Raw genomic sequence first — 25261 nt, forward strand, 5'->3', positions numbered from 1 at the left:
CCGCGTGCCCCAAGCCAGCGCTGAAGTGACACATCAAGTGTCTCGTTACGCCAGTGCTAACAGATGGCTTTATTTGGGTAGGACTTGTGCTAACAGACACCGCTGGTCCCTGCCACCCTGGCTGCCTGGGACAAGCACGGCTCCAGGATTCCAGCGTGCTGGGATTTCCCCAAGCTTTTCCACCCTGGACAGCCTCTCACTCCCACCCCCACAGCTTGTGTCTTCAGACCAGCTGCAGGCCCACTCCAAGTCAGACAGAAGATTTCAGTTACATCATGTTCCTGGCTCTGCTCCCACCAGCCTCACCACTAGCCAAGAAGTTTTTCTATCAGTGGGAAGCTGAAAGCTCATTTAAGAACAGGGAGATCCTCTCACGAGGAACCCAGGGCAGGCACGGGTGTAGACGTGGGAACGGACAGCCGGCTTTTACAGCTGTAAGAGGGGACTCCTCCGGAGGCTACAGCAGGCAGAGGGATCTCACGATCCCCTCTGACACCAGCCCCCCGGCAGGCTGACATGCCTGCATTCCCACCCAGAGGTAGCAAACTCTTGTAGGAGACACGTAGCCCGTTTAGATCTCGGGAGCAGGCTGCTCACCGTATGGGTAGCCCCACGTGCTGTACTCCGGAGGCAGAATGAGAGAGCTGGCCGTGGGGACGGGCACCACATTCCCCTCGGCGTAGTAAGGGACAGTGGCTCCCGTCGACAGGCAAAGCGTGGGATGGTTTGGGGAGCCCGTCTGCTCCGAGTCCACCCTGATCTCCTGGAAGCTCAGTCCTGGGGCGTAGCTAAATGGCTGCTGCTGGGAATGGCTTTTGGTGGGGATCGAGACATTGTCCATCAGGTGATAACCACTGGCAGCCTCCTCTTCCTCCGGGGGGGCGCTGGGTACCACTACAGATGGTATGTGCTGGATGGACCGAGAGGGGCTCAGAGGGACCCTGTTCACAGCAATGTTCCCAATATAAATGGGGAGAGTGACTGAAACCTCTGGCGACTTGATGGAAACCTGGAAGAGAAGGAAAAACATCCTCTTCAGCATACATTGTGGCATCCTCTTCGGTATACATTGCACTGGGAAGGTTCACCTGATGTGAGGGCCACCCGCACCATGCAGCAACAGAGTTCAGCGACGGAGCTCAACCCAGAAGGGAGGACAGAAGTTGCAGCACAGCCCACCGGAGCTCCCCAGGAGCACCGATGTACTCACTTGGATGTAGTAGTCGATATGTATGAGGCTACAGCCCTGCAGAATGGACTGGGGCAGTGCCGGAACAAGGATCTGCTCCTTCCATTCTGCATGTTTCCAGGCTTTCACTCCTGAGCCTTCCACCTCCGCAATGGTCCTCAGGTCGTAAATCCAGCGCTTGGATTTATAAGCCACTTTCTGTACAGAGAGGAAAAAATACAGCTAGCAGAAAGATTGCAGGTGGTCTTCTGTCTCCCACAAATATTTGTCAAGACATGAAACCACCCAACTGCTCTGTCAAACAAGCACGAGCACAAACCTAACATGCATATTACAGAGCAGAAATATGCATCGTTATAGGACAGACTGAGTTGGTATAAGCAAGACAAGTTCTACCACCTCTTTCCCCAGGAAGGCAGAGAGAAATAGAGTTAGCCAGAGGTCTGGACTCCTCGCTGCCACATTGGTGAGAATTGCCTCAGTTTCACAGAGGCCTCAGGGGGGTGGAGTACCAGCACAAGGCGAAGAATCACCCTTTCAGATGCTTACCTGGAGCAGACTGGCTACCACAGCCCCAGTGTCCCGGCCCGATTTGTTCTCTATGTCCGTGCGGAGCTGGATTGCTTGCCCCACGATGTACCCTTTCAGATCTGAGGTGGCGGTCAAGATAATGTTGCCACTTTTCACAAGCTTGTAGTTGAACTTCTTGGTGATTGACATAGTGTTGGGTTGCTGTAGGACAGCAGAGGGACAGAGATGTTGGCTCAAAAGAGTTAGAGAGCCTCCAGGAAAACACTCAGAGATTCAAAACAAGCAAGCAGGAATACCTGGTCTAAGAGGACGCAAAGAACCAGCAACACAGCACTGCCACAGACAACAGGTCTCACTTCTCCATCCCCCCAGTTTTACTGTCCTATTAGTCACTCTTCCCTCCAAACCAAGTTCCCCAAACCCAGGTCTCTACAAGTACCTGGTGCTATTGGCCAACACCTCTCTCTGTGTACTGAAAATTCCCCTAAATCTTTCAAAGCAACACGTCAAAGAGTCAAAAATCACTTGGAGCAGGGACTGATGGCAAGGCAGGACAGATCAGGAGTCCCTGTCCTGCTCTTGCGCAGTCAGGCCATGCCGTCAGGGAGTTGTCCAACCACACAATTATTCCCCAGACAGCACGCAGGACAAGGACAAGTGCTGAAGCCTTGGCACTTCCCAGCTACGCTCCTCCTTGTTCTTACCTCGATTTCAGGAATGTCATTCAAGTTGAGAGGGCAGAGAACGTAGAAGATCTTGTTGCACTTGTAGTCCTTGGAGAAGCGAGGTGTGTCTATCACGGCTTTCACCTGATGGAGGACCTTGCCAAAAGGGCCTTCAAATGATGTAGGAGCAGAGGCTGGAGTTGAAAGAGAAAGAAAAGGATCGTAAGGCTGAGTCAGGCCAAGTATTCCTGAACTGGAAGAACAGTCCCTTTAAACAGCTTTCCTCTTCACCTGAGGAGTTCTGTAAGTACCTGAGAGACAGAGCACATGGGGATACCCCAAAAATGAGCCGGGGCTGAAGACCTGGGTCACTCAGAGACCTTGCTGCAACCTCCTTCTAGAAGGTATGCTCTGCAACCGGCAACTGCAGATGCAAGAGCATGGATCCTCTCTCTGAGCACACTGTGTGCGGGACGGCTGGCTAGCCACAGGCCAGGACCTTTGCGCACACGCAGAGAGCTCGCAGGGTTACGCTTGGAGAGGCGTCAGCAACAGCTCAGACCTGGCTTTGCACCAATGCAGAAGGTACCCGCTTGTCTAAGCTCCTCTGCTGTCTGTGGCTGACCTTACACTCCCTCTGGCATCTTCTCTAGCTCGCCTCTGCCACGCAGCCCAAGTCCTGCTCAGCACAGCTCGAGAGGCTGCAAAAGCCAAGGCTTACATGGTAGTGCCTTCAGCCATTTCTCTGCACCATACCTGGCAGCAGGAACTGGAAGGGAAAGTTGTGCTCTCCAGCTGTCAGGACTCCTGCGGGAAACAAGAGTAAAAGGTAAGTGGGACAGGCCATTGCCTTGGAACGGTGTGATCTTCTGTAGAGCGTGATCTTCTGGAGAGAGAGGCCACCACCTGGGCAACAACACACAACTTGTTCAGCTGCCTACAGTCCACTGGACAACTCCAGATCCAATGAGCAGCGCCTGAGTCAACAGGAACATCTGCTGCCACCCACCTCTCCTCGGGACAGGTGATGTCTCCATTCCCAATGCCTGGTTCTACATCCACCCTGAAAATAAGGTAGTTTGGGGCAGGGTGTAGTAGGTCCCAGTGCCACATCAAGGGGTTAGCCCCAGACTACTGACACAGGGCATGGAGAAGCGATGCTGTGTGTTTATCTTTCCTCACGCAGGCTACAGCCAGTCAGGGGGAAGGCGAGAAAGCACAGGCACTGTCTGAGGGTGGTAAGGAGGTCTGGTGGGCATCAAGTCACTACAGCCTTAGCCACACACCAAGCCCCACGCAGACTGCACAGCGTTCAGGAGCTGGAACCAGAGATCCATCTCCCAGGCCTAAATCCAGCCCTGGTCTCAAGAAGGGACCTGCAGTACCTCAGCCCAGCTGCTTAGACAACAGGAGCCAAGCAAAAGATTTCCCCAACGTTAAAACCTCAACTCTGGTTTTCTTCAGCCATATCCTGCTCTGCAACGGCGTCCTGGAGGGTGCAGATCAGAGCCAAGACCCAGCGCACAGCTAAAACAACAGCTACAGACTGAGACTCCCTGACCCCATCCACTCTCCGGCATTCCCGTCCAGATTCCGAGTTCCCTCCCATGGCAGTGTGACGGCTGAACTGGACCCACAGTGTGATCCGGTCACATCAGGCAGCTCCCAAAGTTGCTTTCAGTAAGAAAAGCACTAAGGTTTATCCACATTTGTTAAATATGTGCAAACATGAGAGAGGTTTTGCTTTTAAAGTGGGAGTGCTAAGAGGAGACCTGGATGCCCGTTAAACCAAGCTGTGCTTATTCTGCTTTGTAGGATCACTGCTGGAGGTACCAAGACTCTAGCTCTTTTGTGGATGCAAGATGGAGGAGACAGCTTGCCTGTTAGCAATATCGACTCCGCAGAGCTGACAGTAAGAGAGCCCTATCATCAGGGGATTAAGCGGATTACGTGACAGGGGAAGGCGGGGAAGATAGAAGGGTAAATCCCCCCACCTGCCACTGCGATCCAGGTAGGAGGCATGGGAGGTGGCGTTTGACTTGGTGCATCCTTCGCATTATGAAAAGCTGCATCTCTGCCCCTCTGCTCGCTCAGCCACCCCACAGGGGCCTAAGGACACCCTGGTTAGCATGCATCCCGCCTGCAGCGCAAAGGCAGGCAGAATAAATAATACGACAAGCGTCCCATCACCTATCGCTACAAAGGCAAGTCAGGAGAAAACTGAGATGTCAATTTATACGCTTTGTCCTTACAGAGAGGAGCAAGATTTGCTCGTACCCATCACCCCACCCAGAACACTTCCCTGGTGATTTCCCTCCCCGTCCCCCAAATAAAACCGAATTATGTAGGCTAAAATGCAACACCCGGAGCTGTCACCAGGTGGAGGCACAAAGCCAGTCACCGCCTCGCTGCCAGGCCTGATGCAGGGACAGGCACCGCCGTGTGGGCAGCTTCTCCTAGTCCCTTCTTGGGAAGCCTCGCTCCGTAAAGGAAGCGGTTTGAGATGTAGCAGGTGCCTCTTGGTTACCGGGTAAAGCTTGGCTAATACGAATGACTCAACTAACCCAGTGCTTGTTCGCTGCTCCAAGGGTTTCTGCCTTTTATTGGGCATCATTCAAGGTTGGTTTTACGCCCGTTACCCTCACTTTTGGAAAGCAAATCAATAAACTGGAATGCATCAACTCTCCTGTGCAGCTTCTGCATTGGAATAGGGGGATTTGCTCCATCTGAAAGGGGAGGGAGCCAGTCCTGTTACTGCAATGCAGGAGGGAGGGAGATGGGAGTCCCAGAGGATAGTGGCTACTGAGTGTCCACCAAGACCTGGAGACCTTGCTGCTGTCTGACCCGCAGAGCCCCAGCTGAACGTGCAGTGATTTCAAGTCTCCTGCTAGCAGCATGAAACTTCACAGCCTTTCCAGGACCCTTAGGAAGAGCTCACAGACCCCACAAGGTGAAAGTCCCTCTTCTACATTACAGGCGGCATGATCTCACGAGTCATTTTGGTCAAGCTCCTGCCCAGCTCAGGTGCACCAGCAGAAAGCCAGGCTGGAAGTGAACCTGCGTGTTCACAGTTCCCAACACCCTGCAGAAACCCAGGGGCCCTGAAGGCTGCTCCCAACGGCAGCACCAAGCAAGGCCACGTGCTCTCCCAGCAACGCGCGTGGCCAGCATCACTCGCAGAGGATGCAGTTGAGCTCTCGGAGCCACTACGTGACTTGGTGGCACTGACGCAGTTTCCACATGGGTAGCCCAGCCTCCAGGTAAGTCACCAGATGAGAACTGCCCGCAGGTCAGGGTTGACCACTCAGATAGCTCAGCCCGAGCGCCCAGAGATCTGTTGACTCACAGCAGATTCAGACTTGCTGTGACCCCCCACCTGGGGCAGGGACAGCCTGCAAATCCCTCCTGCAGCTCCTGCCTGCAACAAGCTGCCCACGAGGGCTGGAAAAGGCCGTTCCTGCTCTTCACGGCCAGTGATGAGTTCCGATACCAGTTATCCCAGACCGAAGCTGTGCCCCATTGCAGCTCACACAGACTGAGGGCATCGCAGCACTGCTTGGCTCGTGGCCACAAGAGCCCAGACCTCAGCCCTGTGCCGAGCACGGAGCCAGGGAAAGGCAGTGAGCTTTATTCTCCACTCCATTAAGCAGAGAGATGCTGCAGGCAATTAGCAGTAGCTCTTGTTTTCAGACCTGCTCCTTCTAGTCCACGCTCTCCTTCCCCCAAAGAGAGAGAAGCATCTTTGTTCCAGCCCTGAGATGCTCCACGTACAGGGAATTTTCCAGCAGGCTGGACCAAGCATCCAGGTCCTACCCACAGGAACAGACGCCACTGCACGTGGCTTCATTTACTAGCACGGCTAACAAACAGCCGGTTGCTCCCAAAGCCCCAGCTTCCACTTGAACGCCTGCATTTCTTGTCCTAATTGCAAGCACAGGGGCTGTTTGGGCAGGTCACTGGCGGAGGGGCTACAAGGCGCAGCAGCACCCTCAGCCCCCGCTGCAGGAGCCCTTGGCAGCCTGGAGGAGATATTTTGAGGACCCCGCTGGCAAAGAAAGTGGAAGGGGTGTGGAAGTTCAGTGCCAGAGCTATTTCAGAGACAAGAGTTAATAAAAATAGCTGAAGAAAGACAGATGATCCTAACCAAGACGGGAGACTCCTGCGAAAGCACAGGCACGATCCAGAGCGCCTGACTGAGCAACGAGGCAGTGGAGACCACAGGCAAGCGCAGGTCCTGCCTGACTCCGGCTGCGAGCAGGAGGAGAGGCGGATATTTAGCAGTAACCCCACACTGAGCTGCTCTCCAGGCTGCTGCTTGCCTCTCCTGGCAGGAGCTCCTCCTGCACAGACACAGTGGAGGCTCTGTGTCCGACGTGCCTGGGATTACAAAGCCATTTTCGGTCTTTTGCCACGCGTCTGGTGCCTTTGGCAGGTGGAAAGTTGGCGAGTCCTGAGCCGAGTCTCCCCTTACAATGGGAAGAGAGGTGGCAACTCTGCTCCTAAAGGCTGAGCTTCCATTTCCAAATGCTGACTAGTCTTAACATAATGGGGAAAATCTACAATTTCCCTTATCCTAGCCAGCCCGTGAGCGTGGGCAAGACACAGATTGACCTTGCCCCAACACCCAGGTACCTCTCACACGGAAAACAGCAGCAAAAGCCACCTCGGCACCCTGCAAGGGACACTCACAGTGCTCGCTTGTCCCATGCGGCCACCACAACAGCAGGACAGGGCAACACATGCCCTGCTGGGCACACACGTGTGCCTTGGAGAGATCCCCAGACCACGGTAGGGGAGACGTGGCACCGTGCGCAGAACGCAGAGCTGTTCTGCCTGCCCGACCACATCCACTGTACAACCAGCATCCAAGCAACAAGGGGGACACAAAGCCCATGGAAAGCCACTCGCTGCCCCTGTCCCCCCAGCCCTGAGAGCTTCAAGTAAAAATCCAGGACATTTCATGTGCTAATTCCACCTGCAAGTTGACTTTGCAACAGAGACGGCTGTTGGCAGCAGGCAGAGGCGAGAAGGTTTCCTCTGATGGCCACCAACACGCGGATACCCAGGAGGAGCAGCGCTTTCTGAAAGCTCCTTTCTGAGCCGCTCCTGAACCAGAAGCTTTGCCAAAGCTAGCCGCAGACTGTGCACGGGCAAAAGCAGGTCAGCAGGAGTTCAGTGTCGCTCGAAGGGTCTCCGACAGCCCCACGCAGCAGGCTGCAACGCTCCCGAGCAGCCTGCAAATGCACTGCGAGGGGAAGGGCTGTGCGAGCCACTGCAGCCGCGCTGAACCATTACCTCCCCCCATTCCCAGAAGCCTGAACAAAGGCCACAGTGTGCTCAGCCGCAAAAAAGCTTTTCCTGAAGTCTACGTGCAGCTAAAAATACCTTGAGAAAGTCATTAGGCAGCAGAGGCAGCTGGATTAGCAGGGTTCTGCTGTGGGGCCATACCTGCAGCAGCCTTTCCTCCCGATAGGAGCCGAGCCAGCAGAGATCAGCCACCCCCGCGTGGCCTTTGGAAACATCCTCCCTAAAAATTCCTGGAGGGAAAGGAGCTGCTGCCCCAGACAGCCTGGAAAGAAACAAACCCGGACAGCAGAAGCAGCAACAATACACAGTGCGGAAGAGCCGTCTTACAGTGCAAAGCAGAGAGTGACCTTGGAGATTTCCCTGAACGCAGTGGAGATTTGTCTGGAAGCAAACAGACTCTCCCGCTCACGGTTCAGCTGCTCCCCTCCGCTCCGCACCAGGACGGGGAGGGGGGTGTTCACTCGTACCAGCAGACGTGGGGGAGGCCCAGGAGGACTCATCGTGTGCAGAAAGGAAACGCCTTGGTCCAGAGGGCTGACAGCGAGTCCTCTGCCACGTCCCTGGGAGGTAACCTGGTGATGCGGCCAGGCTCAGGTGAGGCTCCCCTGGGCGAGCAGAGCCTGCAAAGCGTTGCCAGCGACAGGGAGCACAGACCCGAGCCCAGCCTGCGTGAGACAACAGACCTCGGTGCGGCAGCACCATCCCACAGCACTCTGAGCATCCGCAGTCACACTGATGTGTGGCAGAGGGACAGAAATTAACGGGTTTTCCGAGGGTTGTACGGGCTTCCCATGCAAAGCTCGAGCTGACCATGCCCCTGAGCCCACCCAGCCGCTGGACGCACCGTTCTCTCCCGGCAGACAGCTCTGCTTTGATCCACGAAGGTTCGGTTTCCCCGTGCTCACCGCAAACTAGCACACGCCACTGCACAACCACATGGGAAAACACGACACTATAGTAACCGCATGTGGGTGAAATGACCACACGTCTGTATTTACGCTGCTAAACAAATGATCCAAGTCGAGCTTACTGTGCCACAGCTCAGGTGCTGAAAGGGTTTGGACTCATTTCTGAGCAGTGCAGCTTCCCTGGCCAGCGCTGCCAGGCCACTGCCCAGGCGGAGCCGGCAGCCAGAGGAAGTCACCAGCCCTTCAAAGCCATCATCCCTCCGAGAGCGAGGGGAAGCTGCCTGCCCACACCCTGCCCTGCCAGCAGCCAGCCCGGGGCTGGGAAAGGTCCTCTGGCAGCCTCTGGCCCGGCACGAGGGCAGGGCAGGGCTGGGGTTCAGGAGGAACCAAGCACACGCGAACGTAGACACTCAGCCCTACCTACTGCGTCCCGCCTGGGCTTCCCGGGGCTGTTCTGCAGCTTTCTTGGTTAGTGGCCCATGCAAACAGGCCAGGCTTACAGTACTGGTGGGGCCAGATCTGCCTGGGCTGCACGTTCAAACAGGGACATCTGCCAAACGCCTCCTCTCAGGTTGGCTCCCCCAGCCCCAGCGTCTCCATCCCTGGGGAGCTGGAAGCCACAGGCGGTCACAGCCGTCTCTCTGCGAGGCTGATGGCCCCCACGACAAAACCAGAACCTCCAGGTTGGTGCCAGCAGGGAAAGGCATTGGAGAGAAGCCAGAAGAGGGTTGGGAGATGCTTTGGTCACTGATGCACCAACACGACAGACTCAGCCGAGCCTTATTACTCACCCCTGTGAAATCTCACGCTCTGGCATGCTGGGAGACACAGCGCAGACGTCTGAGCACACAGCAGGCTGCAGGGCCAGGCAACTGCAGTGCATGGTGCAACACATACCTCTGCCTTGCCAGACTTCATCCACGGCTAGACTAGGGCAAAAACGAATATTCTGCATATCACTCCCTCCATCCCTCAAAGAGGGGGATGCTGTTTGCTCCGCAGCCACAACTAGGAGCCTGGAAGGTGTCCCTGCACCCCAGGCACAGGAGCCAGGGAGTGGCTGAAATGGGGCTCCTCTGCCCCGACCTCCGGCTCTCCCGGCCGGTACCTGCCAAGCAGACGGCAGTGGCTCTGCTCCCTCCTGCTGCACTCACGGATGCTAGAGCAGGAACAGGCTGCGCCTTTGGGCTACACATAGGTTTTGGTTCTTCTAGCAGAGGAACAGCAGGCTGGGCCATATGGCAATGTCTCGCTGGCTACTTAGCGAGTGCTGGCAAAATCAAGTAGTATGGAAAGGTACCTGGTGCCTGCTGGTCCCCCTGCCATCGCTTGTAGCAATATAGTCTTCCTGTTGTCTAAAATCGGCCCTCCTGCTCCCCTGGGGAAGGCAAGGTCCTCCGAAGGTGCTGAGTTAGCCTGATACCAGTGTTGGTGATGCACAGCCTGGGTACTCTCCTCTAGAGGTTCTCCAGGCAGAGAGCAGGAAAGCAGTGGGTTTGTGCTTTCCACCTTCGGGCACAGAAACAGGCAGCGCTGCAGGATAGTGATTGCCCAGCTACGGGAAGAACCGTCACTCTCGCTGCAGCCCTGACAGCCAGCACCCTGCTCACCCCTGCCCTCCTGCCTCTCCTCATCCACCTTCGCAGCTCAAAGTTGAATACTAGATGTAAGCAAAAATGTCAGAGCTCTCCTAACTCACAGGAGGCTGTATCAGAGATGTCAGATGGGAAGTGTTAATTTTGTCTGTGCCAGGGCACTTCAGGCGATGCTGGGCCATCGCAGCTTTAGCATGAGAACTCCAACTCAGCCTCTGATGGATTAAGCTAATACATGGGATTACAAACTGCAACAACTGAGGATAAATGCACACATTTGCTCGTGCCGTGCCTGCAGCAGACACAGGTGCCTCAGGGGGAGCAACCAACAGGCAGAAGAACGACCTGCCAGCAAGCACAGCCAGACGGGCCGGGGAAAGACTCGGTGTTTCGCTCAGCTCAGTTTTGCTCGAACAAGAGCTCTCCTGCTCCCGAGCAGCACTTCAGCAGAGCAGAGCTGCCGTACGGCAGCGAGGGAGCACAGTCCCCAGCAGGCTCCATGCTCTCCTTCACGCCGGATTTGCATGCACGCAAACACACCGGAGGAACAACCTCCCAGTGCTCAGATACGGTTAGTGCTGCCTAGATAAACCTTTCTGTAACACAGGAGGTACAGAGAGAGGAAGAAAGCACACCAGAAAGCCCAGCACTGAGGCTAGGGCTCCACCACTCACAAATCTCTGTGTCACCAGTTTTCAGTGACATTTTCAATGAATGAGCAGGATCTGGTGGTATGGCAATGCTGCAAAAAAACTTCAAGGATTAACAGTGATCTATTGAGGCAAGAAACTGGGAAATGCTGAGGAAGCTGTTGTGACCCAGGGCAAGTGCAGCCCCTTCTACATGGTTTTCTTGGGCTGAACCTGCAATTACTGCTCCTGAACCCAGCAGCACAGCGTGGCCAGGCGCTGGCACCAGCACACCCTTAACGGCTCACCACTGTCCACGGGGACCCTCCTGCTCTCCCCTGGCCAGGGGTTGTCCAGGAGCATCACCCGCTGCTTCGCTATCTCCTGCTCACGGAGCGATTCCTGAGCACAGAACGAGACCTAAGTTTCTCAATGCCTCCTTAGTCAGGTCACTAAGCTTTTTAAATTCAGCAGGAAGACAGGATCTTCGCCCTGTGCCAACCGTTGGCCGTGAAGGTGTTGTGCCAGGCCGGCAGAGAACCACCCCAGGGAAGAGGTGATGCACAGCTGCCCCTTTTTAGCTCTTTGTGCAAGAAATCTGCCAGCAGAGGAAGCGCGTGAAGTAGCCAGGAATTCCCTGCAGCGCTTTCTAGCTAACTAACAAGCTGCCAAAAGTAAGGTCAGCTGGAAATTACAGTCAGTTCCCTGCACGGGTTCAACTCAGGTACAAGCAGGATTTAAAGGGAATGAAAAAAACCCCAGAAGTCTACCTTTGCACGCACAACCCATCCGCAGGGCAAGAGTTGTGTGTGCAGCCAGAGATACAGGGTGTCCAAAGAAATCAGGCCTGTGTGGGTACAGGCACACGATGGACCTGCTCCTCTCCAGCTGAATAAGGCCAGGGGAGGGGGAGAGGAGTAGGAGGCCTCCGCAGAGCTGAATTACTCCATTATATCGGATCAAAAGAAGCATCTCTCTGTCTGAGAGCGGTGGGTACAAGCAGTGCTATTTTGTACTCACTGCAACTGGGGTACTTGATCTCCTGTGCTGCTGACACCTAGAGAAACCCAACACCCCCTGCACTTGCAAGGTTCCTCCCACCCCTATTGCATGTCTCTGCAAAGAGAGGACCCAAGAAAAACCAGCACCAGCGAGCAAGTGTCCAAGTCAAACCCAGGCCAAGGGGAAAAAAGCAAATCCTGCCTTGGCCTCCCCCGAGAGCCACCCGTGGGCTGAGCGACCTCCCCGGCGCTGCACTGCACCCTCCAGCAAACAGAGCGGCAAGGGGCTCCAAGACCAGCTGGTACGCTCAGCACTTTCCAGCAGCTTTTATGTAAAGAGCCCGAGTTCATTAAACCGCTGACCTGCGTGTTATTGCCAAGGCTACAGCACAGCCCTGCGCAACCCCCCGGCAGCTCGTGGGTACCCGCTGCCTCCAGCTTGCTGCTCGGCCCCGGCCAGTCCCAGCGAGAGGCTTTCCCGGACGCTGCACTCTTCAAGCGGGGACAAGCACCACGCCAGCACAGATGCGAGCAGGGTCCTCTGCAGCAAAAACACCAGCCACCAACCTGCGGATGGTCCAGCAGCAAGGCTGAGCCCTCTGCACCCTGGATGCTGCTCCGACGAGGGGCAAAAAGGGAAATTAAGGATGAGGCCAGTGCCTTAAATAAGTGCCTTACGTTGCAAAGCAGGCATCTGGGTTATTTCAGGGCCTGCCTCCTTTCTCATTCAATGTACACCCTTAAAAAAACACCACCATGTAATACAAGCAATAGCTGATGCTACAGAGGACGAGCTGCCCCCTCACTTATTTCAAAGCAAAGAGGTGTGGGTGGAGAAGTGCGGAGTAGCTCTTAAATGCTTAAAGAGCAATCCAAGCTTCGATAGTTTTGCAAACCTCCTCCTCCCTTCCCCCACGTGTCCTCAAAGAGCACAGCTCGCTGTTATTTGAAGTTACTGCTCAGGATGTGGGAAGGCAAGAGAGCGAGGCGGGTTGTTTTTCAGGCTGAGCCTGCCTCCCTGCACCGTCTTCCCAGGTGCCAGCACCGCTGTGGCTCTGCCGCAGCACGAGCTGGGATGGGCAAGACGGATACGCTTTGGCTGTGTGGCCTTGGGGACACCTGGGATTCTCCCTCAACCCGAGCCGACGCTATGGGGCTGCGCTGAGCCCTCTGTAAGAGGGCTGGGGACGGTGCTGGCGCAGGGAGCCTGGCATCACCCTCTCCCCCAGCACTGCCCCAGGGCGCAGCCTGACTGCTGGCCCCCCCAAGTACAGCAGGGACACGCTGCTCCCCCTCACTTTGCTGCAGTCTGTCCCTGTGAAACACTCTTTGCCTGGGTCGCATGAAAAAGGACAGCTCTACTTTGAGCAGAGCAGGCACCAAGGGACGGGTCCGTCTGTCTGAAGCTCCTTTACCCTCTGTTCAGGAAAGGCCGGGGCAGCTGAGAGCTATTCCTGGGGAGCCTAAAAACGCCACGGCTGAGTCAGCGCCGAGGCCCTGCCTGCACGAGGCCACTGCACGACTCCCCTAGCAAACCCCTGCCACTGCCTCGCTGCAGGGCTGTGCCATGCCGTGCCAGGACGCCGCGCTGCCAGCGGCGCCCGCAGAGAAGGCAGCCAGACAGACGGGGACAGGCACGCGGGGAGGGAGAGACACGGAGAAGCAGCTCGGCTTCCCTGCTGCTCCACTGGCCCCAACATGCATCAATGTCACGGCGAGGGCTGCGATGGCAGACAGTTATTTCGCTTCCCCGCAACACAGACTGGAGCAGCGCCAGCCCCCAGGGCTGTTGTTTCCATATCTGCACGGGCCAGCGCAGCAATTGTAAGAGACAGTTTCAAAGCCATCTCTGCTGGAGGAGTTGGGTCCAAAGGCAGCATTGACACTGCCCCCCACCCCATACATCCCATTGCTCGCTCCCCTATATCCTTGCAGGGGCCCAGCTGTCCTGCCTGAAGACGGACATGGGACAAACACGGCAAGTCCAGGACAATAACTCCCGAGCTGGTACCAGTCGCACAAAGAGCAAATGCCCCACGAGTGCTGCCCTTGGCTGCGATCCCGTGCACAGGGGCTGCCCGCCCTCTCCGTTCCCGCTTCTCTGTGGCTGGGAGCTCCCAGCGGTTGTGTCCACTTTGACACAAAAAGCAGAAGAGCCCAGGTCAGTGACCGTAAATACCTGGCACGCTGCTCCACATTGATTGCAAGAAGCTCAGACTGGGCTTTTCCCTGTAATTACACTGTAGCTTTGCAAGACAGGACAGCAATGACGCTGCAACACACCTCAGCTTTCAAGCGCAGGACTCCAGTCCTACGGGACCGATTTTCCCTTCAGTTCATTAGGGCTCTGATAAGTCACGCACTACCATTTCTTGCCTCACTTGCCTGGAGCCGCAGCAGCTCTGCAGGACTTCAACTGGCCCGTTGTGTCCCGATCGCACCCCAGGCAACGCAGCCGGGCAGCTGCCAGCCCCACGGCCGGCTCCAGCGCAGAGCGAGCAGCCCAGCCCTGCCGCCCCAGCCCCAGGCGCCCGCTCAAGCCTCAGGCTGGCAGAGTCTGCAATACCGGCAGCTGATGGAGAGCAGCACCGTGCTGGGCGATACACAAGAGTCTGGGTCCCAGAAAATTAAGAGCCAAAAGACTAGGGCTTTCCATCAACGGTTTAAGAGCTGGGAATACCAGATTTTGGCAATCTTTGGAATTCAGGCCTTCAGAGGGGACACTTCAGAGCCATGAAAGCATGTAGCCATCAGTGCATTTTCCTTCCACCCTTCTGAGTCCACACTGGTCCCAGTTGTCAAGGGGATGGCTTCCAAGGGCAACCTCACAAGAACCGACTGCTGAAGCAGCTATCAAAATCTCCCAGGGGCTCCAAAACCAACAAACCGCACACCCACCTCTTCCCACTCCTCCTGGCTGGCTTTTGCCCCTGCTCTTCTTTACCAGGACAGAACCGATCACAATATCACAGCTCTCCCTTGAATCATTAAATATTAGAAACAGAAGTCGAAAAGTGCATTTTTCAGCGCAGTTGCAGGTTTAAACCTCTCCAGAAGTCCACAAACATTTGCAGCCTCCAGCTCCCAACTCAAAGCTCAATGGCCTGCAGCATCTTATAAAACCTCTGGGATTTTGCTAACCTGACATTCACAGCTGGGCTCTCTGGCTGCACTCAGCGCTGCATCCAAAATCCAGCACGAACATTTCTCGTTGCCCTCCCAGGCAGTTTACCTCCAACTACAGCCCCTGGGCTACGAGCCAAGCCAAGGGGTAAGCCAGCCAACTGTCTCCCTTCTCTGGAACCTGAAAGCAAGCAGCACTCTCTCCAGTTGCTGCAAGGATGAGGTCAGACTCCCCTCAACGCTAAAAGCTCTGCTTTGCTGAGGTAGGAGAAACTGCTACTTCAGTTTTACCCATTTCCTGTTACTAGATAAAAGAGCACCACAGAGCTGAGCTCCTGGGCTTTTGCCACGTTACAGCTACCGCTACAGCCACTGCCTTCAGCAGGTGAACATTGGCACATCTTGATTTCAACAGGAGCCAGGGCACAGCATGAATTATTTGTGGTAAGGCTGACCTATTTAACAGCAGAAAGACAGCATTCATTCCAGCCCAGATTCCCCAGAGGCTGCTGGTGTCACTTTACCAAACAGGTTAATACAACCCCGGCGCTATCTCTGGACATCTCGGCTTGCAGGGGATGTGGTGGTAACTGTCCCAGGCTGTCTGCCATGCTCTTGGAGGAGAAGTGACACCTCCACATCCCTTTTGATATAAACTACTGGCCTGCAACTGGCTTCTGTTGATCAACTTCGATCAGTGTTTTGTGACCACCATAGACAATACGTGTAGGAAGGGGAGCAGGATGATCCCACAGGGCCTTGAAACGGGGAGAACAGCAGAGAAGCAGCAGAGAAGCTGCTGCTGGCTGCCCCGTTTCAGGTAGAGCAGGGCCAGAGGATGCAGGCAGTGTTTGCATCCAAGTTCTGGATGCCAAGTTCTGCAGCTACTCAGGATGCCCTTCTGCACAGCTCCATCTAAGCTCTTGTAGTCTCTAATATCAGCTCCCATCCTCTGTGCACAGGTCAAGGCAGGCTGTGAAGGGGTATTTCACATCGAGAAGATGCTTAAGTCTTGGTGATACATTTCTGTAGACCATCTCAGAATCACAGATCTCCACCACGCCTTTGTGGACCTTACCTTTGTCTGCCAGAGACAGCGTGCTGTTAAAGTACTGCTCCTCCACGGTCCATGCTGTGTCATTGATCTTGTTAGACACCCCACAGGATCCAACGCAGCTCACCTTGATGGCTGTGAAGAGAAAGCACATCTGTAAGCACTGGGAGAAAGCAAAACCTCAGGTTCAGACTTGCTTCAGGCACTGTATGTTGACTTGTGCAGGAGCAGCGCCTCACGGAAACACACACAGGGTGGAAAAATGGAGCAAAGGAATCAGGTCACACTTTCCTTTCAGAAGTACGTTTTCCCCTTACTCTCAGCACTGTTGCACACTCCCTGCTACCCCAGTGCTACTCCCAGCTGTTACCACCATTGAGGACCTCCTGCTGGGCTCCTTGGGCTCTGACAGCTCTTAACAGCAGTGATTTCAGCTCCCCAAGGGGTACCACTCCCTCTAGTTTTCTCCCAAATTAACCAACATCCCCTCCCAAGATGTGCATCAGCTCCTGCACTCAGGCTGACAGCAGAGACCTTTGCAGCAGCGATGCTCTCCCATGCACTGGGGTGTCCCTGTCCGGACAGGGATGAGTGGCAGAAGGCTTTCCCGCCTTCCACCCCACAAGAAGCCAAGCATCCCACCGGCCACCCTGCCAGCCCGGGGAGGAGAGCACTGTTTGGCACAAACCCATTACCCAGCTAAACAAGGTGTACAGCCCTGTTTGCAGCAGTGAGCTGGACCCTTCACTGCAGCATGAACAAGCCCAGCTGCTGCTCGGGTTCACAGCCCACCCACCCTCCTGGACATCCCCGTGTCCCGGGGTCGGTTCCTGCTTCAATGGAGTACAGCAGAAGCACTTTGCCTGTTAACACTTGTCCTGCATCAGGGCTTCTGATTGTATTTGATAAGCACATTGCTTGTCAGCAGCCCACTTTGTCTGGCTTCCTCCTCCTGTTACAGACACAGAGCTCACAGCAAAGCCACGCAGCAACGTCTGGAAGCATTTGAGATGCCATTTGACCTTCCCAAAGCAAGGAGAGGAATTTGAGCCATGTTTGTGCCTTGCCTTGGGAAAGCAGTCACCCCAGAGCTTGCCCTGCATGCACCATGGCTTTCAGAAGGGCCACGTGGCTTTCAGAAGAGCTACCCACAAGACATTTTCAGTTAGTCTGGGCTAACTCACAGCAGGTTGAAATCAAGCTCTGATGTCGACACTGGACCACAGAGACAGAAAAACGCGACAGACTGGCTTGTTGCACAGCAGGAGACGATCTTTGGTGCTACCCCCACACAGACCTATCGCAGCACAAACTAGGTCTTCAGGTTAGTCCCAGCCTGAAAATCTCCTATCCTGATTCTCACCAGGTTTTGCAATAGCTTTAATGGATCCCACAGAACTCCCTCACTGAATTTGCCAGGTGAATAGTTCTGCTGGCAGGAAGGTGGCAGGAGCTACAAGACAGACTTTTCCTGTTTCACCCATCTGCTCCCCTGTATTGAAGCCACATCTCACAGGAAGCATCTCCCTGGGAGGCAGGTGGCCAATTTGCATTGGCTTAAGAGCTCTCCCCCTCCACATGCCTTCTCAGCCATGCTGATCTCTCACCACCTCCACACACCTACCAAAACACTGAGGGCTGCAACTGATGCTGCTTGCAACCACCTCAAACAGCTCTCCAGAGCACCTGCCTGGCCAGCGTGACCACATCCTCCATGCCAACTCAAGACACGGTGAAAAGAAAACCCAAACCCAGCCCTCTCTGCAGGGGGAATGTATTGTTCTTACCCCCAGCCCCCTTACCCCTTTGCGACATGCATTCAGGTAGAATGGGCTCCTCGGGGCTTAAAGTCTCTAATCCCACCACAAAGAACAGCCTCTCCCCATCAGATCTGCTGCAATACCTTCACAGCCTGCTCATGACTTTGAGCAACCAGGCCCATTCAAGTGCTGTTTTATACTCAAGGGCAAGGGATAAGCAGCTTCAGATGCCAACTCTCATTAACCAAACATCGATATAGCAGCAAGGCTGACACATGGGCTCGCTTGTTTGTGTCTGCGATGCGCATCGGCACTTCCGAGGCAGTGATGAACAGGAAAGCATGGCCTGCGATGGGAGCTGCCTGCACCACAGCACACCGGGTCTGAGCTGACACCAGTCTCCTCCCAAAGCAAAGCATGACACTGAACCGCCCTGCACACCCCCCGGGTGACATCCAGTCCTCTCTTTTGCCAGATGACTGAGCCAAAGCCACAGAGGGGTTTCAGCATCAGAAGGAGTAGAGAGCAGTTTTAGCAGGGTGGCATCCTGCATACCCAGGTGTTGGTACCAACTCTCATGCTCCCACCTTGGACATACTGCCACGTCTCTGGGCTCACGACAGTTAGCCCACATAACTCGGATGGCTCAAGTCAAATCAAGCCCAGGCTCAAATGCTCCACTCCCGCATTTTCACACAGGAGATGCGAGCGAGAAAAGCCCAACTAAGAACTAAGCCCAACATATCCTTCAGGAGCAACAGCCCCTGAACAGGCTCCCCCTCAGCCTTCCTTCACCACAGAAGTTTATAGATCACCACCATCTGTTGCAACACCCAGATAGGGGATGATGGTCTTTAATTCAAGCCTGCTTGCTGCATTGCGGTGCTGAGGCACTCCTGTTGCGGGAGGCGGGTGGGTGGGCACGTTCAAGCACATACACGCTATGGCCCATCTCCCTTCCCACAGCAGACAGACTCAGCGACCAAAGGGTTTTGCAGGCTGACACTCAAGAGCCAACCCTTGACTGGTGGTCTTTGCTGCGATGGTGGACCCCCCCCTATAACCCATCATTAGGGCTAAAGTCAGACCGTGCCTTAAAGTCTCACTGCAGCTAGCTAAGGAGTTCTCCATCGCAGGCACAGGAGCTGTCAGCTCCAAGGCTTCTCAATTAGCCACCGACATCCCCAACTGGCCTGGCCACAGCCAGCCCGTGCCTACAGAGGAGGGACGGTTCCCCGAGAGAGAGCTCCGGGGCTCTCAGGTGTCCCAGTCCCACATCCCCACCGAGGGCAGCCCTCTCCAGCCACATTCCTGACGATCACACACCCTGGGGCTGCCATTCCAGGTGTATGAGGGCAGCTGAAGGGGCAGAAAGCAACATTTCAAGCTGAAAAGCTCAAAGGCAATTTCACAGCAACGGAGAAACTCTCCCCTTTCCTCTACGCTCTCCAAAGCTGCATACCATTACCAGGCACACCAAGTCACTAGATGTAAGACAGGTCTCAGAGCAGTTCAGGAGGCAGAGGATTTGTTATGGAGCACCTTTGCAACTTACTCCAGAAACACGAGCTCCCCCTCGCCTCACTGGGGGAGAAATGGGGCGGACAGCAGCTCTAAGCAGATGCGTTGCCCCATGGCTGAGAGCGGGGCTGTGCCTGGATACGGGGATCGCGTGTCCCAGCTCATCCCCCAGGCTCCTGGAGGAGCCAGCAGATCCTCAGGCCCCCACAAGGTGGGCGATGCTGGGGGCAGCAGGTCTAGAGCAGCCAGAGCCCCCCCATTTCACCCCCACAGCCACAGAGCAAACCCCAGCAGGAAAACCTGGCAGCTGCAGGGCTCTTATTCCCCCCAGGTTATCTAGCAGTTTTCAGGGGCGCATGGTTCAACAGCTCAAACCATTTGTTTTATTCCTAACCAGGATTTGGAGCATCTAACCATGAAATCAGCCTCTCCATGAGCATCCCATGGGCAGAGGAAGATACTGGGGACTTGCCCAGCTGTCGTGTACAGGCTCCTGCCCGCAGGCGGGAGGAGGGACAGGGCCCAGCTGACAGGCACAACTCGGGCACGTGGCGCCGGGGGCAGCTGCAAGCTAAAAACAGCGTCGGCGGGACAGGTCTGGCAAACCAGCACCATCGGAGCTGCTTCAACTGGAGCCACCTGAGGTGCAAAGCTTGTCAGCCTGACTGTCAGGAAGCGAAATGCACAGTCTGAGCCTTTCCAAGGAAATCTCTGTGCCATGCTGCAGATACAGCAAGTAAGAAAAGTTTCTACGTTAGAACAGGCCAGTCCCAGTTACAAGAAACCCATCAAAAATGCCTCTGGAATCCAGTGCTACCAGTGTCCCCAGTTACCACACTCCTGCTCCCTGTTTACCCAAGCTGCTTTGAATAAATACAGGAAAAAAAAAAAAAAAAAGTCCAAAAACTGTAAGGGAAGTAGAAGGGGGAGGCAAAGAGCAGCAAACAGAGAAGAAATGAATTATGAAGCCATGCAGAAAACAAGAGCCCTTCACCCCTGCAGTCCCTCAGGGATTCAGGGAAACGGGCAGCTTTGCATCCAGCCACACGCATCTTTAGCAATGCACTACAGCACATGCCAAACGCTGGAAATAAAAGGAGACAGCTCAGCCATATCCATCTCCACACAAAGTAAAAATAGAGATGCCAGGAGCTGGGCACGTCTGCCTTCTTCCAAGGTGATTTAAGGAGAGCAGCCGTAGTCTTCAAATTACTTTTTCTAGTGACCTTCAGGGAAGCTGGCATTGCATCTCGAGCAAGAGGAAAGCAGAGGGCACGCATCCCCCTCCCCTGCCAGTGGCAGGTTGTATATGCACATCCCTACGTCCAAAATCCAGGCACATGCTGAGCAAGCAGATTCTCACCGTCCACCCTGCATTTAGCAGCAGCAGGGCCAGCCCCAGTCCCAAGTGACCCCCTCCGGCTTCAAGTCCCACCTGTGTCACACACAGGTACGGGCAGCAGACAGAGGTGGAGGGAAGTAGATGCCGACAGCTTGGTTGGTTTGGGTTTTCTGGGATAGGGAAGCAGCAAAAACTTCCCTAGTTGGGGGTGGCGGCCATTGGATTTGGCAGCAGCTTACGCAGGACAAATGGACCATCCCGTCATTCCCCTTCCTCTTCAAGGATGGCCGAAGAGCTGGGACCGAGCTCTGAAATGCACTTACCAACAGCCCTGGGTTTTTGCCAGCTGAAGCCTACTCGAGTAGTCAGCACATGGCCTTGGCTGTGTCTGTTGGATCTGGAGGCTCCAGCCATCCCTGCTGCAGGGAAGGGGGTGCCCGGCCTTGTGAGCGTGGGATGAGATGTATGGCAAAGCCACGCTGTGCATCTGCAGCGACCGCACATTCCTGACGGGATCAGCGGGTACCCGAGGACTGAGCTACGCCTTGGAAAACTTGTGCATGCCTGGATCCAGATAACGGGGGAGCAGAGGGGGAGAAACTGCTGTGGGAGACGAGCAAGTCTGCATCTGATAAGTCTTCATTTCATGGAAACCAGCCACGGGAAGCCAGAGCCCCCTTTCCTCATCCCTCTCCATCAGAGCCGCAGCAGGCAGCTATCACCACGTTTTAATTAGATTCCCTCAAGCTGCTGTCTGTACACCCAGAGCTGCAGGGACTGAGAGCATCTCACGAGTTGGGAATCACGGGTGGTGGATCACCCTGAGCCCCGACCACTCCCCCACTGATGGCAGCGGGGACCTGCCCTTGACAGATGGACGGGCCGTCACAACGGCAGCAGGAGATCACCTCTGCAGACAGCACCACAGCTCCACCTTGGAGTGAAACCTCTGGGTTCAACAAAGACCCTAAGTTTTGGTATGCCCTGAGATCTGCTGGCCCTGTGAAGCCCCTGCCCTGGATCTGGATGAAGATGATGGGTTTGGGGTTACCCAGACTGCCAGCAGAGCAGGACCAGGTGGTGCTGGGACAATGGAAAGCCTAGGAAACAGCAGGAACCACAGACAGAACAAGTTTCTCTCAACCAGTTTGTAGAGAATGGGTAATTCCTAGAAAAGGTCCATGAAAAGTGGACACCAAGGAAGCCAAGACCGCAAAGAGGAGCAGGATGAGACCTTTGTACTGATGGCCTTTACACAGAAACACACCAGTACAACTTCAGACACAAAGAGCTTATGTCCTCTAAGTAGGAAGGCTGGAAGCTCACAAGCTGGCTCCCTCAGCGCCCAGCCCTCATGCATGAATATAGTGAGACACTACTAATTAAACCAACAGCTCCTAATTAATTCTCAGCTGTCCCCATCCTTCTGGGTTCATCCTGTCAGTTCTTCAGACACAAATAGTCTTGGGCATTTCACAAGCCAGTGAGGCAAGAGCAGAGCTTACACCGAAAGCTGGAGGCAGCGACGGGTTTGGCACGAGGTTAAGGATTGTCTGGGGAGGTTTTTATCTTCTTCCTTCCCAGGAGCCCAGTGCAGGGGCAGGAAGGGGATTCAGCCTCTAATGTGGAAGGAGAGGAGTTGTTGAGTAGTTCATGCTTTCCATCTCAACTCAAACCCAAGCCCGTAGCTGGGCCCCAGGAGGTGACTTGTCTGGAGCTGACACACGTCGAGCAGCATCTCCCACGCCAGCAGCGGCCTCCAGCACACGAAGGATTCGGCTGCTGCTCCCCATGCCCACGGGGACATACCACCTCCCGCAGCCTGCGAGCCCATCGCACAAGTCACACCCAATGCAGCTCTCTGCTTGGAGGCTGTGGACACGGTCCTAGTGAAATACCGAGTCGCTGCTACAGTTTGACCCATCTTTGTCCCTGTGCTGCTGCCAATGCCATGCTCCTGCCATGCACAAGCCCAGCTGGGGCAAAGGACCACCCTGCAGCCCTCTCTGCAGTGGCACGAGCTTTAGCATCATTTAGCCTCTGGGAGCAAGATCTGCTGCTCGGCCATTCCTCCCCCAGCTTGGCACTTGCCCTCTGCACCCTGTGAGAGGCTGGACCAGCCAAATCACTCACAGCAGTGGAAGGGACAGTCCCTCCTTTCCTGGCCCTGACTTTTTGATAAGCTGATTTCCAGGGCAGCAAAGCCAGCCCTGCAAACCCAAGCTCAGCAAAACCCATCCTAAGGACCAGAAGTGCCTGTTCTCCCCAGCTGTAGCAACAGGGCTGTATTTACCTCCTCTCAAGCTAAGGCAGGAGGACCAGCTGGGTCTCCCACACAACCTGCAAGAAGCCCAGACCCACCCAAGACAGCCCCACGCCACAGGAAGGCCAGACCAGCTCCTCAACGCAGCCTGTAAAAACTCCACCTGTAGCAACAACAGGAGAGTGACAGCTCTGCTACACGGGCAAAGCGACCCAGAGCCATTATTTCGGCTACGTGTGAGTTACTTTAGCCAGAGCCCAGCCCAGCGTGAGGAGGGGTATGTTTACGCAGGTAATATCGACACACGGAGGACATCCTCATTCTAGCAAATGCAGAAGTCTCCAAAGGGAGACTGCGCAGGTGTATACCTGTAGAAAAGCAGAGTAGCAAATCTTCTCCAAGCCCTTTCCCAGGCAGGTCGATCCTCTCCCCTCTGCAAGCACGTTCTTCCATCAAGTTGAGAGCAACAGGGGAACCTACATTTTCAGCTCCTCCCCAAAATCAGGGGTCAACATACATCCCAAGAAGAAGAAAGCAAACTCTTGGGCTCCTGTTTAGAACAAACTCCTGTTCAAACCAAAGGCTTTTCTCCCTTGTAGAGCTGACAGGTTTATTTATAGCATCACAGTGTTTTATCAGCACGCCGGCTGCCCTCGGAGGAAGGGGGTCATCTCGAACATCTGGAATGAAATCCCCGGTTGAGCATGTTTAACAAGCCTATCTTTGCACATGTCAGGCTGTGGGTGGAAAACTCACCAGCGAACAAGGCCACAGGGGCTGCGGGAGGGGGACGACCACATGCCACAAAGCCTGTGCCTTGGATCTGCCAGTCCTGCTGCCAAAGGCAACCGCAGCTCCTTAGCAACAGGCACAAAACGCCGCAGCATCCGTGTGCAGGGTGACTGATGGGCTGCACCCCATCCGGTCCTTAACCCCAATCCCCACCACGCTTCTGCCGCCACAACCACCTCACTGCTCACCAAACATCCTCCAGAAAGGACTCCCCCAGCATCATCTTTCTCCAAAACTGCCTCTTGCAACAACAAAAAAAAACAACAACAAAAAAAGACAAGTTGGGGTCTTTTTTAAGCTTCAGATCGATGTAGGTCCCGGTGCTGTGCAACCCAAACAGCCTGGTGTTTGGGAGGAATGACGTTACTCTGCTCCATAACAGCCAGGCAGTGCAGAGTCCATGCACGCCGTCTGGCAGGGGTGTACAGCCGCACAACTATCGCTGCCCGCACCGTGCCACTGACCCTGGCCTCCCCACTGGAGGCACCGGAGCCAGGCTGCCCACCAACACACCCACGGGCTCCCTGCAGGAACAGCCCAGGCTGGGCCTGGGACAGGCAACAGCCCTCGATGGTGGCTACGGAGGAAGCGGGGAAGGAGAAAGTTGTACCTCGGACCAGTTTTGGGAGCCCAAACTCTTGCCGCATCCCAAACAGGTGAACTGCTCCATGCAATGCTTGCTGCCACACAAGGTGCAGGGGTCGGTGATGCCAGCCCTCAGGTCCTCGTGCAAGGAGCGTGACTGAGCACGACCATAGCATGCTGAGGGACCGGCATCTTCCTCCCAAGCCAGGACGGCAGATGGAAACACTCCTGAGTGCTGGGAACAGCCAGATCAGACAGCAGCACAGGAGGCACTGCAGGAAACTAAGTATTTGGCAGAGAGAGGCAGATCTCACGGCTCACTACAACTATCTGCATGCCAGCCACCCACCTCAGCCGCACTGCCAGCATTCACAGCCTCCTCTCCTAATATCCACCCCTCTGAGTATCAGAGGGGAAATGCAAAGACGTTGCAAAGGAGCAGAAGGCTGGAGGAGATAGCGGCAGCATTTCATGTGGATCTTCAACTGCTCTGGTGTGTGAAGCCAACTCTCAGTCTCAGGAAACTTCTTTCCTTTCTACTTCTCTGACACAAATTCAGAAAGGGATAGACTGATCTGTTTGGAGACTAGTGTGCCTGTCCTCCTTCTCAAGCTATGCTCGAGACTCGCTTCCATTTGCCCCATCCATGAAAATGCAGGCTGAGCTTTTACTAGGATGGGACCGGGCTCCAAGCAGGGCTCGCATCAAGTCTCATGCTGGCTAAGAGCAGCTCTGCTTGTTACCCAGCAGATCCCAAGAAACAACACGACCTCTGTCACCGCCTGTGTTCTCTCTTCCTCGTCCTCCTTTCCGCACAGAGCTTGGTACAGCCCAGCTCCACGTCGCACCCTTGCCCCGAGCAGTTACACTCAGCTCTGCAGAACTGAGGAACCGGCACCTCCAAGCAGCAGATGCTGCCAGCTTGGTACAGAAACACTTCATATTTAAGATCTCGGTGAGGTCCAGGCAAGATTTACTCACGATTCTCTGAACAAG

At 55.1% G+C, this 25261-nt stretch overlaps 1 protein-coding gene across 2 annotated transcripts in view; it reads right to left on the minus strand.

Moving 5' to 3' along the window:
* Nucleotides 1-25261, minus strand: part of ARRDC1 (arrestin domain containing 1) — a 36562-nt gene that overhangs the window by 2263 nt on the left and 9038 nt on the right. Inside the window, exons 2-7 of one of the 2 annotated variants that reach the window (XM_075772239.1) lie at nucleotides 16027-16137; nucleotides 3142-3192; nucleotides 2425-2579; nucleotides 1739-1921; nucleotides 1211-1387; nucleotides 598-1009 (exon numbers count right to left, since the gene is read on the minus strand). In XM_075772239.1, the coding sequence (XP_075628354.1) occupies nucleotides 598-1009; nucleotides 1211-1387; nucleotides 1739-1921; nucleotides 2425-2579; nucleotides 3142-3192; nucleotides 16027-16137 (1089 nt within the window). The remainder of the gene's footprint in view (nucleotides 1-597; nucleotides 1010-1210; nucleotides 1388-1738; nucleotides 1922-2424; nucleotides 2580-3141; nucleotides 3193-16026; nucleotides 16138-25261) is intronic. The other variant, XM_075772240.1, reaches the window with a different exon arrangement.

This window comes from Balearica regulorum, chromosome 20, assembly GCF_011004875.1.
Source record: "Balearica regulorum gibbericeps isolate bBalReg1 chromosome 20, bBalReg1.pri, whole genome shotgun sequence".
NCBI lineage: Eukaryota > Metazoa > Chordata > Aves > Gruiformes > Gruidae > Balearica > Balearica regulorum.